This window comes from Podarcis vaucheri (assembly GCF_965113315.1).
Source record: "Podarcis vaucheri genome assembly, chromosome: 6".
In the NCBI taxonomy this organism is placed as follows: Eukaryota; Metazoa; Chordata; class Lepidosauria; order Squamata; family Lacertidae; genus Podarcis; species Podarcis vaucheri.
In genome coordinates, this window is record NC_138764.1 from 80622828 (window position 1) to 80639795 (window position 16968).

Sequence of the window (16968 nt, forward strand, 5' to 3'; positions counted from 1 at the left end):
CCACCCAAACTGATTTTTCCCCACACACAGTACCAGAAGTCTTCCAATATGAAGTTCCCTCAGGTTTCTATATAGTTATTTGTTTGACAGCAGAAGAGCTGCTTTCATAATGGAGCAGTCCCAAGAAGCATGTGGAGATCATACATGATCAATATAGTTCTGGGTATAGTCGACTATAAAAGCATCTGTTGTGCTGAGCACATTTGAGTAAATGTGGAATATCGAAAGAACAAATTGCAGTAAATTCAGGGTGTATATAATACCCCATAATGTGTGGAGTACAAGTAGCTGTTCATCAAATTGATCAATAAAGTTTCACATCACATTGCAGAATGCTCTGCTGCATATATGTTCCAAATGTAAAGGAAAACATGCCTTGCTAGATAAAAATAATGATCAGAAACAGAGTCCCTCTAAAATTCTATGGTTCTACAGCTGGCTGCTTTTTCCATGTATTCCTGTCAGAGCTGTGACTGCATTTATTTGGAGGATATGTTAAAAGTGTGGCCCTTAGTGTAAGAACCTCATGGTGAGTACCCCCACCTCTTTTTCTAGAAAAAAAAGCACTGATCAAAACTGAAATGAAAATCAATCTTAGTCCACAAATTACATGTGCAAATTAAAGTCAGTTTTCAAACTCTCACTGCTTCTAGTGAATCCAGAAGATATTAATGTCTCCAATCATGCACATTCTGGTGGATCATTGAACTTGCACTCACACTGTACAATCCTCCTTTATGTGTTTTGTGTCTTTGTTTTCTTCATTATGAACTGTAGTATCACCTAACCTTGGTATTTATACTCAAAGAGAATGTATATGTTTTTCAATTAATTTCACTTGGTTCAATGTCGCTAAAGTTTCCTCATGTTCTTTGCATGAGGCTTTTGCATATCTTGATTTGCATGACGAAGTTACATACATTTGAGAATTGTCCTTTTCAGATGGAATCTCAAAAGTTTGTTGCTACTGTTGCCCAAAAGTCACAAATCTCATTAACCCAGAAAATAATATGTCTTAAGGTGATAGATCATTTATCAAGTGTACAACTGAAATGATATCCATACAATTTCAAAACCCATCAATCTAACACATAGAGCTACACATGCAACTTTGATAAAAGACATTTGAATTGTGTCAGGATGTTAGGTTTCAAAACTCTCTAGAGCTTTCAACCTTTCTAACTAATTCTTTTGATTTTGGCCATGAACACACCTGGCGCTGTAATGACTGCCAAGTTAATGGTGAATTGTTTTAGAATTTGAACTACACGTGCAAAATTTTCATCTAACGTAAATTTTCCTGAAGATATTCACTGCTGGTGACATGAGGTATTGTTTTGAGAAAAAATAAAAGAAGTAATTAAACACATACAGATAATGGGATTTGAGAGTAATTCACTCTGAGGCCAGTCTTTGAAATGCAAAGAATCAGACAGAGACTTTTATCATATGTGGTGGACGTGTGATAAAGTAAAAACATTTTGGGAATTGATCTACAATGAACTAAAAATAGATGTTTAGATATACCTTTCTCAAAAAACCGGAAGCATTTTTTGTAGGTTTGATGGGAGAGGAAATTGCGAAGATAGATCAAAGACTATTTATGTACGCCACAGCAGTAGCGAGAACTTTAATGGCCCCAAAGTGCAAGTTACAGGAAGTACCTACGATTGCAGAGTGGCGGGCGAAGATGATGGACTTTGCAGAATTGGCCAGACTGACCTGCAGGATTCAGGACCAGGACGATCAAAAATTTCAAAGGGACTGGAGTAAATTTATTGTATATTTGAATCATAATTGCAAAAATCTGAAGACATTGGCAGGATTGAAATAACTCCTACAATGTGGATAATAGAAGTGAAAGAACTAAAATTTGAGACAGGACTTGAAAGTGGAAAACCTGCTGAAGGGAAGGAGGGAAGTCGTATGCTCGGCAGAGCAGAAAGTTTTATGTTTGTTATTGCATTGTTGAAAATATTGTTTAAGGAAGAAAATAATAAAAACATAAAAAAGAGGAGGCCAATCTTCATAAACTATCAACAGTTGTCACTGAGATGATCATCGGGGACAGCAAGTGCCCTTCAAGGAAAATCTCTGTTCCTTGCTGCCAAATTTCAGCAGCAGAGAATCCTAGGCTCCTTATGGTGTGGAAATTGAGCTCAGAGTCATGTGTCCTCCGAGTCCAAGTCCAGTTCTGTGGCCCTCTTTAGGTCCCAAGCTGAAACAAAGAAGTAGAAAACTTCTTTTTATCCTATAAAACTGTCGAAGACTGACCTCTTATGCTTCTGCGTTTCCTTCTGCTGCAAGGATTCCTTAGTATCATGAGGACAGAGTACATTCCTCACCAATTTATGTCAATTATGTACATGGGTAAGCTCCTTTTCTTCAATGGGGTCACTAACATTTGTAGGAAAGGATCCCTGACATTTTTCATTCTTGATATGTGTTTCTCTGCATCTTTTAACTAATTTTAAATTCTCGTAAGCTGCTTTTGCAAGCACAAAACTGAAAGGCACCATAGAAATGTTTCAAAAATAAATAAACACACAAGTAAATTTGAAATACAGGGAGAAATAGGGCAATCCTTGGCTGTGGAAAAGGGATGTAGCTCAGTGACATTCACCCCCCAGCATTTAAACAGACTATTGCATATAATGCTGGAGAGCTAGGTGCTCCAATTATCTGATTTGCTTTAAAGTGGTTTCCTACATTCACTTTTCATTCCTTAGCCGATGTGTTATACTAAGGATGTTTTGGTGCACTTCCTACGCAATACGTGGTAAGTTTCATTACAGTTCACTACATTCCTCCATTCTATTCTACTAGTTAATACTGAGTTTTATTCATACTAATGTGATCAAGAGAATTCTGCGGAGACGCGTAGAAGATGCTAAACTGATCCTTGAGATGCTGATAAAATGAAAAGCAGCTAAATCCTATTTATGGCTTTGATGAATAAAATATTTAATTCATAATTCTTATTTTAGGATATGAAGATGACACATTTTTAAGCTACTTAGTTAACAAGGATTAAAATCAATCGTAGGCAGATGGGATGGCTCCAAAGATCAAGAAAATAGAAATCTGTCCAAAAACTTGCTCCAACCATAATGCCTTGAAGATGGAAATGAAAACTACAACAACTGGTCAATTCAGATGGAGGATGAATGACACCCTGTTTCGAGATAAAGAGATCCACATGAAGGCCCCAAAAACTTTAAAGGATTACTTTGAAATAAACCTAAAGGCCGATGTGGAAAAAAGAGTGATCTGGGACGCAAGTAAAGCGGTGATGCGAGGATTTTTGATTCAACAAAACTCAATTAAAAAGAGAAAGCAGAGTGAGAAGAAGGAAAAGATTTTGGAAAAGATAAAAGAAGGAGAGAAAAAACTAAGATCAAAACCGAAGTCTCAGGAGATCTTGAGAGAGATTAAGTTATATCAAACACAATATATGGAATTGATGAACCAAGAGATTGAATGGAAGATAAAACAAATGAAACAAAAGACATTTGAATCGGCGGATAAATGCGGCAAACTTCTGGCATGGCAATTGAAGAAAAGACAGAAATTAAATACAGTTACAAACCTAGAAGTGGATGGAAAGAACATATCTAAACCTAACGAGATCAGAAACTGCTTTTTGAGTTATTTTAAAAAACTTTACTCTCAAGGACCACAAAATCAAGAGGATATAGACAAATTCCTTAATAAATATGGATTACAAAAGATCTCTCATCAAAGCAAGGTGGATCTAAACCAGAGAATAACAGAACAAGAGATAGAGGGTGCCATTCAAGACATGCAACTGGGCAAATCTCCAGGGCCAGATGGATTGACTTCCAGATATTACAAATCTCTGAAGGAGTGGCTGGTTTATCCCTTAAAGGAAGTCTGTAATGAGATCTTAGAGGGGAAAAGGGCACCAGAATCGTGGAAAGAAGCGTATATTTCACTCATACCAAAGACAGAAACTGAAAAGACTCAACTCAAGAACTACCGCCCAATATCATTACTTAATGTGGATTACAAAATTTTTGCAGACATTTTGGCAAAAAGGTTTAAAAGAGTGTTGATGGAGAAGATTCATAAAGACCAAGCAGGCTTTCTCCCAAAAAGACACCTATCAGACAATGTAAGGAATATAATAGACATCTTGGAATTGCTAGAGGTGAAAATTAACACTAAAGCAGTGCTGATTTTTGTGGATGCGGAGAAAGCCTTTGACAACATTTCTTGGAGATTTATGAAAAAGAATCTTCACGGGATGGGGGTAGGCCAAGGATTTGAGAATGGTCTGGGTGCGATATACTCTGAACAAAAAGCTAAGTTAATTGTAAATAATGTGGTAACTGAGGAACTCAGGATAGAAAAAGGAACACGACAGGGATGCCCTATTTCCCCACTGCTTTTTATTTCAGTTCTGGAGGTGTTGCTGAACATGATTAGAAATGACCAGCAGGTTAAAGGTGTACAGGTCGGAGATAAACACTATAAGTTAAGGGCATTTGCAGATGACTTAGTATTGACCTTACAAGAGCCTGACACTAGCACAAAAAGGGTGTTGGAGATATTCCAGCTATTCGGCCAGGTAGCTGGATTTAAATAGAACAAACAAAAAACTAAAGTCATAGAAAAAAACTTAACAGCCATGGAGAAGGAGAAATTTCAAGAAGAGACAGGACTGACATTGGTTAAGAAGGTGAAATATCTAGGGGTTTATTTGACATCAAAAAAATTGAACTTGTATAAGGACAACTATGAAAAATGTTGGTCAGAAATTAAAAAAGATCTAGAAATATGGTCAAATTTGAAATTGTCAATGTTAGGCCGAATTGCAGTGATAAAGATGAATGTATTGCCTAGAATGTTATTTTTGTTCCAAACTTTGCAGATTCTCGACAAGATGGACTGTTTCAAGAGGTGGCAGAAAGATATTTCGAAATTTGTCTGGCAGGGCAAAAAGCCCAGAATTAAATTTAAAATACTGACAGATGCTAAAGAAAGAGGGGGATTTGCCCTGCCGGACTTAAAATTGTACTATGAAGCAGCAGCATTTTGCTGGCTGAAAGAGTGGATGCTCCTCGAGAACACAGACATTTTGGATTTGGAAGGTTTTAATAATGCATTTGGTTGGCATGCATATCTATGGTATGATAAAATTAAGGTGCATAGGGCCTTTAAAAACCATATTGTTAGAAAAGCATTGTTTAATGTCTGGATAAGATATAAAGATCTGTTGGAAAACAAAACCCCTAGATGGGTCTCACCCGTGGAGGCTAAGGCAGTGAAGAAACTCAATATGGAGGTCGGATGGCCGAAGTATTGGGAAATCTTGGAACAGGAGGGAGATAAATTGAAATTACAAAGCTATGAGAAAATGAAACCTAAAGTACAAGATTGGCTTCAATATTTTCAAATAATGGAGATCTTTAAACAGGACAGGAAAATTGGCTTCCAGGTGGAAAAATCAAAATTAGAAACTGAATTGTTAGAACCCAATACTAAGAACTTGTCAAGAATGTATAATTTGCTGTTGAAATGGAATACACAAGATGAAACAGTTAAATCGGCTATGATTAAGTGGGCACAGGATATTGGTCATAACATCATGTCTGCTGACTGGGAATGGTTGTGGAACACCGGTATTAAATTTACGGCATGTAATGCCTTAAAGGAAAATATTATGAAAATGGTTTACAGGTGGTACATGACCCCAGTCAAGCTAGCAAAAATTTATCATTTGCCTGATAATAAGTGTTGGAAATGTAAAGAAACTGAAGGTACTTTCTATCACCTTTGGTGGACATGCCCGAAGATTAAGGCTTTCTGGGAAACGATATATAATGAAATGAAAAAGGTACTTAAATGTACTTTTCTTAAAAAACCAGAGGCCTTTCTCTTGGGCATTGTCGGCCAAGTGGTGTCAAAGAGGGACAGAACTTTCTTTATGTATGCTACAACAGCAGCAAGAATACTCATCGCAAAATATTGGAAGACACAAGATCTACCCACCTTGGAAGAATGGCAGATGAAAGTGATGGACTATATGACATTAGCTGAGATGACTGGCAGAATCCGCGATCGGGGAAAGGAGACGGCGGAAGAAGAATGGAAGAAATTTAAGATTTACCTTAAGGACTACTATAAACTTACTGAATGTTAGAATGTCGAGGTTTGAGTAAGAAAGGGTTACAGCAAAATAAGATTAGATGAAAAGTGTAAGAGGACAGAGGACTGACAGATGTACTTAGAGTTGCTAAAAACTTTTGGACATTGGGATGCAGAAAGGGGAGGTATGGGGAAGTCGGAGAAACACGGTTTATGAAAAAAGGTTATGAAACTATACGTGTTTGTATGTCTTCTTATATGTTTGTATTGTCTTAAAAAATCTGTAAAACCAATAAAAAATCTTATAAAAAAATAAAATCAATCGTAGGGAGGATCTGATAGCATTCCTGTAACAATTAGATATTTTTCAAAACTTTTATATCACTTTTTGCTGGGAAGATTCCTTTTAGCAACTTTTAAGCTGCTCCCACCATGAATATATGCATACATACATGCACAAAATGATCAGCAGGTGTTAGCCGTCACATTTCTTAACTATAAAGTAACTGAATGGGGAAACAGAACAAAAGATGAAAAGCAAAATCCAGTCCCAAGGTATGCTATGTGTCCAACTCCATGTACAAACAGTGCTTATGGGAAGTTCTTGGAAAAGAGAAATACAAACCAACTTCCATTGAAGGAGCCCCCAGCACAACTCCAAGAACATCCCATGAAGATTTGTTTTTATAGCCATAGATATGAATGTGGTTACACATGCCATTTTTTAATGAATTTAGCTTAGCATAGGAAAATGGAGCAGCCTAGACTTCCTACAGACTCTGCTGCATATTTTGGCTGTGCAATAGAATGATATGTGCATATGTAGGGGGATATTGAAGCTACTAACATGAGTTTGACCAAATTGTGGGAGGCAGTAGAAGACAGGAGTGCCTGGCGTGCTCTGGTCCATGGGGTCACGAAGAGTCGGACATGACTAAATAACAACAAGGGGGATATCAAATAAAAAAGAAAGGCAGGCATAAGGAGCTTAGGTCCTAGCTAAGATTCTTGGGAAATATTTAAATTGGCTTTTTCAGCTGGAGAGTTAACGGATTGTAGTACAATCTGGAAGTAAGAAACTAGCAGGCTAAGTATTTGTCTTCTCAGAAGATGTTGTAATATGTAAAATGAATTTCCTTTAAAAATAACTTGGTGCATTACACAGAAGTAACTAGAGAAGAAAAGTTTAGGATATTAAGGCATGCCATACAGACAATGAGCCAAAGATTTCTTAGCTAAAGTTGAAATCACAAACTAAGGGGGGGGAATGAATTTATAAGAATATATATGATACAGAGATAAGAGTGAAAGTTGTATCTTGTTCCTATGACATAAGAGAAAATTAACGAAGGTTCTGATATCACCACAGCCACCCAAGTTCACAAATAAGGCGGAGAAAACAGAATGGCATTACATTAAAGGCTGATGTAATAATTGCACACTTTTGTTGCTTGTTGGGATGAATTGTTGGAAATGCTCTGGTCTTTTGTGCCCAATTTGCCTGTTCCAGCTGACAATATATGTTGGGAAAGGTGCTTCTTTTTGATCCTCCTCACTCCAGGGGGGGAACAAAGCCTACTTAAGTACAACTGTTGGCACTATAGAACCTGCAATCATCCCTGGAGTCAAAAGGAAGCCATTTCATCTCAGTAGTGTTTGGTTTACATATCAAAGGGCTCCAAGCACTGAAATGTTTTCCTTCTCACCAACCCAGATGGGAAATAATCTTTGGCGGATACTGCATAGCAAATAACTTCAGTTAAGTGTTCTATGGAGAGATGGAGCTTGAAATGACATCTGAGCCTCCTTACAGTCCTGTGTGGTGTGGGTGAAATGGGCAGAAGGCAAATGAAACACACTGGGTTTTTCAGTATAAGAACCGTACGTTATAATGATTTGGTGTTTAGCACCATTTTGAGGTTTCACCTCTTGCTCCTCTTGGTTTTTGATTCTTCCCCCCTTTTCCCCTTGGGCCCAAGGAAAACATCTTATCTGCAGATGCTCAAACTGCAACAGCCACTTGTTTGATCTTTAAGTGAAGGCACCAATTCAAACAAAGCGAATCTTCCATGAAAACACTTCCGGACTGCAATATCAGCCACAACCCCATGTATTCTTAAGATACTCATGTTGTGTGGGTGGGTTGCTAGCTAGGCCCTCTCTTTTCAACAGCTGCCTCTTTCTTTCATCATTATTAAAAGTCTATTGCTGTTACAGAGTTCTTAGACGTTATACCTGAAATAAGAACCTAAATGCATTAATAATAATAATGGCTGCAGCGGGTGATGGGCTCCCAGAGAAATCTATTTAAGAAACTATGGCATCATGTATTAATAATAATAGCTTCGGGCTTGTCATGCCTTTGGAAGCTTAACTTTATGGACATTTAATGACAATCATATATTCATGGTAACCTTTTGAAGCAACCCAGAGAGAATGAACAATTGTAATTCATGTTGTTCCAGTGAAACAGCTTTTCTCCTTCGGGATCAGGCGAGCACACCTCAAGCAAAGGTGCTAAGGCATGTAAATTATTAAGAGAATGTCAATCCAGTGACTGTTCATAGATATACTCTTTTAAAGCTGTAATATTCCTTCTGGTTTGATGCACCCTTTTGCCTTGATGCTTATGGCAGTCATCTGGATAAAGCTTTATGCAATGCAGAGGGGTGCTAGATGCCTTGGCTGAGCTAAAGACCTTTTTCATGTACTCCATTTGTTATAATAAATGGAGATGTTGTCTATGTCATCTTCAAACGTACTCCTATAGCCTGTTTTCTATTTCTGGATCTAGTGATGTCAGAATGCCTCCAATTCTCTTCCCCCCAACTCAATTAGGCTGGCATTCATTTCATTTGTAAGACTATGCTGCAGAAGCAGCAAGTTCTCAACATGTACGTTTCAAACAAGTTGGAAAGGCAGGGCGCTGAAGTTCTGGAGAAAAGTGTCCCCGTAAACCAAACAAATATGTGCATTTCAGCAGATTTGCTTTTCTGACCTAGGATATCACTTGGTAAGAGTTCTAGAAACCATTGTTGCTAATACTTCATCATGGTGATACAGGAGCCTACACTCAAAATATCTTTTGGAAAGAATAGAAGTGACAGAAGGAAAATATTCATGGATCAAGCCTAGGATGAAATGCAGCAAGCCATTTGAAAATGAGTTTGTAATGAAATAGACCTGTCAAAGGAATAGCATTCAAGTGTAAAAAGATAAATTGCAATAATAAATTTGACATGAGACTAGGTCTGTTTTAAGGATGCATTATCTGTCTACGAAGCTGGAATACAATAGAGCTGTTCTAATTTAATCTGAATGAACAAGACCTATTAAACGAGCAACCTTTTTAAAGAACAGCTTTCTGATGTTGCAAAGTTATTCATGTATTGATTGAGGAGAGGGTTCAACCTGAATTTCCTTTTTATTTTACAGGAAATTGATTTTATGTGTTGCAATCAGTACATTAAGGTCTCTGTGCATTTTTGAGCTCCTGTCACTGATTCAATGTGCACTAAGTTTAGTATATGCTCTTCCTGTGTCATATGACTTTTCCATTGACTTTGTCGCAAACACTTCCATGTGCACACAGTGACAATAAGTGCACAGAATTGCCCCCCCCCATTAAAGACAGTGGGAAAGGTCTTCGAAGAGCAAGCTGCTAATACTATGCACTCCAAAGCAGCTATTTCATGGAATGGCTTTTTGCTAATAAAGCATTAAACAAAATAGGATCCATATTTCAAGGAACTCATTCGGTAGCATTTTATTTATCTACCTGATCCACTGCTGTTGAATATTTCTGCAAGAATAAGAGCCAAACCAAAATGAATAGAAAATTCTTCCCAGTTCTCATGTGCAGTTCACAATCAAATAGTACTGTCAGACTACAGTCTACAAACAACACCCACACCAAAACTTATTAACCACACCAAAGATCCTCTAGCCTCAACTCTTCTGAGACAAGGAGGAATAGTTATTTCCTCCCATTTTCTAAGCTAGTTTATTATTCCTATCATTTTTTGCTTGTAATGCCAGAAAGCAGAATCACATACACTGTCCACACTCTGTATCTATGTATGATTAGTTTAATGCATGTATGTCATAGAGTCTATATTCAATGCTCAGAAGGTTCTTTCCATGACCAGGGATGGCATTTCTCAGTATTTGCAGAGGCACATACTATCCTCTCCCATCCTTAAGCATTCAACTTGTAAGTGAATATGGCTCATCTACCCAATCCAGAATGCTCGAATACGTCAGCACTTCATATTGCACAACAGCTCAGTAAGAACTAGTGGAAACAGGTCATGACTGTAATTCAGGATAGAAGGGGGGAAGAAGAAGAAGAAGAAGAAGAAGAAGAAGAAGAAGAAGACGGAAGACGACGAGATCTGGAGATTGGGAAACGGAGGGCTGTCTCTTGAAGACGTTAGCTCTAGGGATGTTGTTCAGGTTTCATCACCTTCCTCGTGAAGTAAGAGTAAAAACACCAATATGTTTTTCCTTTCATAGTTTTGGAAATCTTAAAGATACAGGCGTCTGAATTAGCTGAGAGGTGCCTGAACTGGGTGACAGGTAACAAAGAAACTCTGGATAGAACGCAGACTTCATTATCTCGTATCCCAATATAATGCTGACAAGCTTGGCCAATTTATAGAGATTTAGCCCTTTAGCAAATTACTCTTGTGCTTCCAGGGGCTATCCCACTGGTGTGCATGTTGTGTGTAGTTCAGTATGCCCTGCTGTGTGCATGGATATGGCCATGACAACATCTATTGAGAAACGGCTTTAAGAATGCCATCAATATATTTTCTCAGATGTGCAAGTTGAAAATTGGACTGCATGTCTGCTGATGTAATCCTTCCAAACATTTCAGCAGATATCCTGAAAGGATATCTTATAGCATCACTTCAAAAGCCACTCATGACCTTTCTGCCTGCTACTTTCCAGAGAGTGGAATAGTAGTACCAGTGGCCTTCACGTTTTAATTGTCTACTAGAAAGGTATCTAGAAATGGAATCAATGAAAAGATGAGTCACCCTCTCTTGGCGTTAGGACCTGAACCATAATTAACATTTCAAGGATAGTTTGGCAATACCATGTTATCTCCACGTGGTTCTGGGTGCCATTCTAAGTGCAGCAATCCACTTAACTACTACATGTAAACATTCAAATTGGATTTGAGATGGCGTAATGCAGAAAGTATTTAAAAATCTCCTGTAAACAAATCAGCCTGGCATCATACTTGTTTCGGCATGCAGGCAAAACATGACACGACAATCTTGCAACTGCCAAAATGGTTTGCATTTTTATGACACCCCCTTTCCTGAACTGATAATCACCTGTGCTCATGAGGCTGGGCGGGTTTCGGGTGGTCACCTGTTGCCTACTTATTACTGCTAAGAACAAGGAAAACGGTCCCCAGGCAGCATGCACAAGAGAGAAAAGAAAAAAGGAAAATAAAAATAAAATTGTGCCACTTAATAAAACTGCATTTTAATTCCAAGAACTTGTACTCAGAAAAAAATGAACCTTGAGAGATATGGAACCATTTATGAGCCCTCTGCCTTCGTTTCAATTAGGTGGTAAAATTAATGAAACACGCTTTGAGAACACAGGAGGTAATTGTTTCCCCCTTAGCAAGAGAATGCAATTTTCACTAATAAAGTGTCAATACTAACATATATTGTTTGGGGAGAGGAGGGGAAAATCAGTTCATGCCAAAAGAACGGCTCAAATTAAAATAAGAACATAAAATACATGTCATTAAGGAAACTAAAGGGGCAAAAACTGATTAAAAATCCTTTTTGAATTAAAATTCTGTAGCACAGAACTGGCAAATTGGGGTTTAATTATCAGCTGATATTAAAGGGGTTCTTGTTACACAAATGATATGCATTCAAGTTCCCAAATCTGTTAGATTATTATTGTTTTCCTCAGCAGACCCCCCACTTCATTCTAATTTAATTGGTGGGTATCATTTTATGGATGAAAAAGGCAAAAGATACAAAGGAGATAATACCACCAGTAAATAAAAGGAAGAAGGAAAATCATTTTGGTTTTAATGGGCAGACAGTGTAAGTGAATATAAAGTAGTCACAGACAAACAGGCAAAACACAGATATTTTTAAAACAAACATGTCAATGTGAATGTACATTTATGGTAATTGTGGGGGGAAATAGTAAGTCCAGAAGGAAGGGCACAAAAGCAGGTGCAGGTACTCAGTCTTACCTTTTAGTTTAGCTAATAGAGAAACATGTTAATTCAGGTGTTCTAACAATGACTTCAGTAAACATGCGAGGAGTGGGGTTGATCATGTGATAAGTGCTCAAGATTATGCACAACAACAAGTGTTTGGTAGCTCTCCGAGACAGAACACCAGACTAGGTGGACAGATTTAGCAATTCACTATTTAATGCTGACCACCAATTTGTCACCCCACTCACAGGTAGCATTGGAGCAGTTGTGTCAGGGTGGTTTGGGGTAGGGTAGTTACAAAATCAATGCCCTGGGGCTTTGCAGATTCGGTACTCACGGGTACCAGATGCCTGAATAGGGCTTCCAGGAGGGACAAATATTGACAGCAGTGGCCAGGGTTCTGCTGAAGGTGGTGAAACAAACAAACCATTAAAAAGAAAGAAAGAAATATTGAAAGAAAACATAGTGTTATGAGTTTGGCGGGGTGGGTGGGTAGGCTGGGTGCCAATACAGAATTCCTGTGTTAAAATCTAAAGAAGGGTTTGAGTTGTTAGAATAGCCAGAAATTACTTTGAGATTTATCCTGTATTTTTATCCTGTGAAATCAGATCTTTAGGTGAAGGGTGGTATATTAACTTGATTTAATAATAATAATAATAATATAATGACCATTCCTCTAAATTTGGGTTGTTAACATAACAATGGAAGTGGCTCTGTATCAGAGAGCAAATGGGTGGCCCCTCTCCCTCAACTCAATGGTAGTTAGTTAAAAGAAGGAGAGAGCTGAGTTGTGTGTGTGTGTGCTAGAAGCTAGAATCCTTTGAGGTAGAGACATGCCTGATTTATGCTTGTATCCAAGGCCAAGAGAAGAAAGACGCTTCATCATAGGCTCAGGTTGTATACTGTTTATTTGTAAATAAATCATATATCCTAAAGGGTAAAGGTAAACATAAGGTAAAGGATCCCTGGATGGTTAAGTCCAGTCGAATTTGACTATGGGTTGCAGCGCTCACCTCCGCTTTCAGGCCAAGGGAGCCGGTGTTTGTCCGCAAACAGCTTTCTGGGTCATGTGGCCAGCATGACTATGCCACTTCTGGTGCACAGAAGACCGTGACATGTACCAGAGTGCATGGAAATGCCGTTTACCTTCCCGCTGCAGCGGTACCTATTTATCTACTCACACTGGTATGCTTTCGAACTGATAGGTTCGAAAAGACAACACAGCCTCTGCTGTCCCTCATTCTGAAGGAAATATGAACCCTGGGTAAGCGCCTGGAACCCCTGGAATCGCTGGGAGATTGAAGTGGCATGCAACAACAGAAAGGATGGGAATATTCCCACCCTAGTGTGCTAAAATGAGCCTGCTCCCCGACTTCACAAATTGTTAGGAGGTTTTCCTTTAGCTTAATTGATATTTTAGCTAACATGCCACACCAAATTTCACAATTGGGGAAACCCAGCCAGATGGGTGGGGTATAAATAATAAATTATTGTTATTGTTATTATTATTACAATTGGTAAAGTGAAATGAAATCAGCTTGGTCCTAGTTCTTTTGTTCTTTTAAATTGTCATGGAGATTCATATTGTAGAGTTTCATGCAGGGTGCCACTGGCATGATATGTGCTGGATGGATGTCATGCACCATTTTCAATTCATGTATTATTTGGGCAAGGAGAAAGAGAATTAGAGCTTCTGGTGCTCACAAAACAGGAGAGACGGAGATTTTCCCAACTTATGCAGGAATGGAAGGGTGAGCAGCCATGCAAGGAGGAGGACTGAGGAAAGTATATTGGTTAAGCTGTTTGGGATCAAGCTGTTTTGTGGTTTTCCAAGGGGAAGGTAATGGCTAAAGGAACAAGATGCCATTCCAGACTGTCTCCAGTTCAAGACACAAACACCAAACAGAGAGCAGGTGGTCTGACCACAGCAGAGCCTAGAATGGAAAAAAATAACTCTAAGGCACACGATGCATGCACAAGAAGGGAGAACTAGTGATGAACAGAATTGTGCCCTTGTAGGGAACAGAATTTCGTTCCTTTCTTAAAGAACCCAACTACTATGTAAATCTTTCCTGTTTTATGCTGTAGAGAACCATGTCCTTTTCCTGAAGGATTTAGGATTATATGCTGGTCTATGACCAAAATAAATATTTGATTTAGGATTAGGAATAATAGTAGCTTTCAGAATGGTTTTAGAACCCTTGCCTAAATGAGCCCCTGTGCCAGAACAGAGGCTCATTTAACAGCTAATGAACAGCTAATGCCTGGATGGTGAGTTCAATTCAATAATAATAATAATAATAATAATAATAATAATAATAAATTACTTATACACCACCCAACTGACTGGGTTTCCTCCCATTAGGACTGCATCCCCAGTTACATGGAAGCACTCTTGGGATTATATAATACTAGTATTATAACACATACTTATATTAGAAGAAGACGACATAATGTCTAGTAATGCTTACATTCCATTTTAAACCTCCACTATTATTATTATTGTTGATATTATCAGCAAAACCTACATTATTACTATTATTATCAGCAAAACTCTCCCCTTACCAGATACAATTACATTAAAGAAAAAGGTTTCCAGGTGGCATGCCTGTATCCTTTCTTGAATAAGATTTTAGCCCTCTTTGTATATTACACATGAGAAGAGGATATCTATGATGGCAGGGCAGAAGCGGTTGGCAGGAAGAGGTGGCACTGCAGATCTGGCCTCCCAACCACTGTGTAGGGCCAGGGGTGAAGCAGGGGGGTGGTGAGGTCAGGGTGGAGTCCGTGCATTTGCGGAGCCAATCTGATGCTTGTTCCATTGCACAGCCACCTCCCTCCTGACCTCAGTGCTAGACTGGCTCCCATGGCATCCTGGTAAGCAGCAGGGATGGTGCTGCCTGGAGGTAAGGTCCACAGTGGCATCAGTCCCTGCTGACCACCCCTCCAACAGGGGTTTTAGGGCTGCATATCTTGCCCCACCCATCAAAGTCATATGGCTCTTCTCCCATCCGCCATCACTGTGTTTTTCACAACATGTGCAGCAGGGAACCTGTTCCAGATGGCCTGATCCAGGTCTCCAAGTGTCATGGGAAGCTTCTGCAGAAAATGGCAATGACATCCTGTCACCATGCTTTCCCTATTTATGTGAGTAACTCCAATGCTTGCATGTATCCACAACAAAGGGAATAATGCTTTTCACTTCTTTTCAAGATTAATTGAAACCAGCCTATTTTATTTTATTTTATTTATCTTAATCAATAAAACTTGTTCACCATCCCTTCCCACATCTACCTTCCAGCTTTCACATCTTGTTGCAAAATTAACAAGCGATTTTCAGCAGAGCTTGCTTTTAAAAGGACATTTTAAGTTTTCTGTCTGAGCTATTTTAGAAAACTAGCTGCCATTGGCAATTTGGAAGAAGGTTCATTAAGTATCTTTTCTGCTCCATATATTTTTGCCCATGTCCAAATTATCGTTCCACCAAATCCTCTTTGCTATCAGACAGTAAAGAGAGTGAAAGCAGTCCATAATAATCCAAACATACGTGAGAGCTTATTATCTTGAATCAGCCTGTTCATGGTGATCCGGAGGAGAAACCAACTGCATGTTCATTCTTAGTCACTATAGAAATGCATTGTCTACACCATATACAGAAATAGATTACCACAACATCATATTAGGGCTTTACTGGTGGCACACGTTCATTCAGGTTCATGGCAAATCCAGATCACCATGAGCCAGGGCATTTGCGTGTCTTACTTTACCGAGGACAGCTCCCTATTTGAAGAAGTCCTCTATTTAAACAGCTCTCCAGTTAAACTCTGGAGATACTGTATAGAACCCAAATGTCTTCATTGCATCTCTTCTCTCTGTCCCTCCCTCCAGCAGCAAGAGAATTGGCCTTTTCAGCCATGGGAATGCTCTCCCCAGGGAGTCCTGCTTGGTGCTAACAGGTTTTTAGTATCAGACAAAGATGTTAAATTTTCCTCCAGGCATTGAGCGTTAATCTTCTGTACCAGCTAATGGATTTTTCGCCCCAACCCCTTGGCCTTTTTTTTTTGGTGATGAAGCCTGTGTTGGAAGGATGGAGGTATTTGCTTTTATGGCCTCTTTGCCTTAAGTGTGTCCAATTGTTTTTTTTGTGTTGTTGTTGCTGTTTTTGCCCTGTGTGATGGGATTTTGTCTTTCTACATCAAGACTTCATGTGGCAAGCAACCACTAAAACAAACATGTAATTATTAAATTTCCAACTATGCCATTATATTTGTTAACTACTGCATATGCTAATTCAGGCCAATTTTATGCAAATCTCTGTCCTCTATGTTGGTAACAGACTCCCTCCTTTTGGGTGATGCTTAACTGCTCATTGTGCCATGCACTCAATGAAACTGGGAGTAAAGACAGGCAAGCACCAGCCTACGCTGGACATCATATACTAACATGGTGAAAAATGGTCTCAGTATTGCTAAATCCGGGGGGGGGGGGAGAGCCTAGTTAAAAAGAATTAACATTATAATTTCAATGGCATTATAGTATCTCACAGTGCTTGTTAAAGTTTTAATGCAAGGGCATGAGAAAATAAATTATCTGAAACCCATTTTGCTTTTGTTGCTATTGCTACTACACACATAGGAGTTAAGGTAATGCATTGA

General features: G+C 38.8%; 1 protein-coding gene across 16 annotated transcripts in view; it reads right to left on the reverse strand.

Annotated features, from left to right (window-relative positions):
- Positions 1–16968, reverse strand: part of PTPRT (protein tyrosine phosphatase receptor type T) — a 620908-nt gene that overhangs the window by 104827 nt on the left and 499113 nt on the right. For 11 of the 16 annotated variants that reach the window (XM_082225798.1, XM_082225806.1, XM_082225803.1 and 8 more), the window contains exon 14: positions 11457–11513. The exons of 4 other annotated variants lie outside the window; for them this stretch is intronic. In XM_082225798.1, coding sequence (XP_082081924.1) covers positions 11457–11513 — 57 coding nt within the window. The remainder of the gene's footprint in view (positions 1–11456; positions 11514–16968) is intronic. One more of the 16 variants, XM_082225801.1, reaches the window with a different exon arrangement.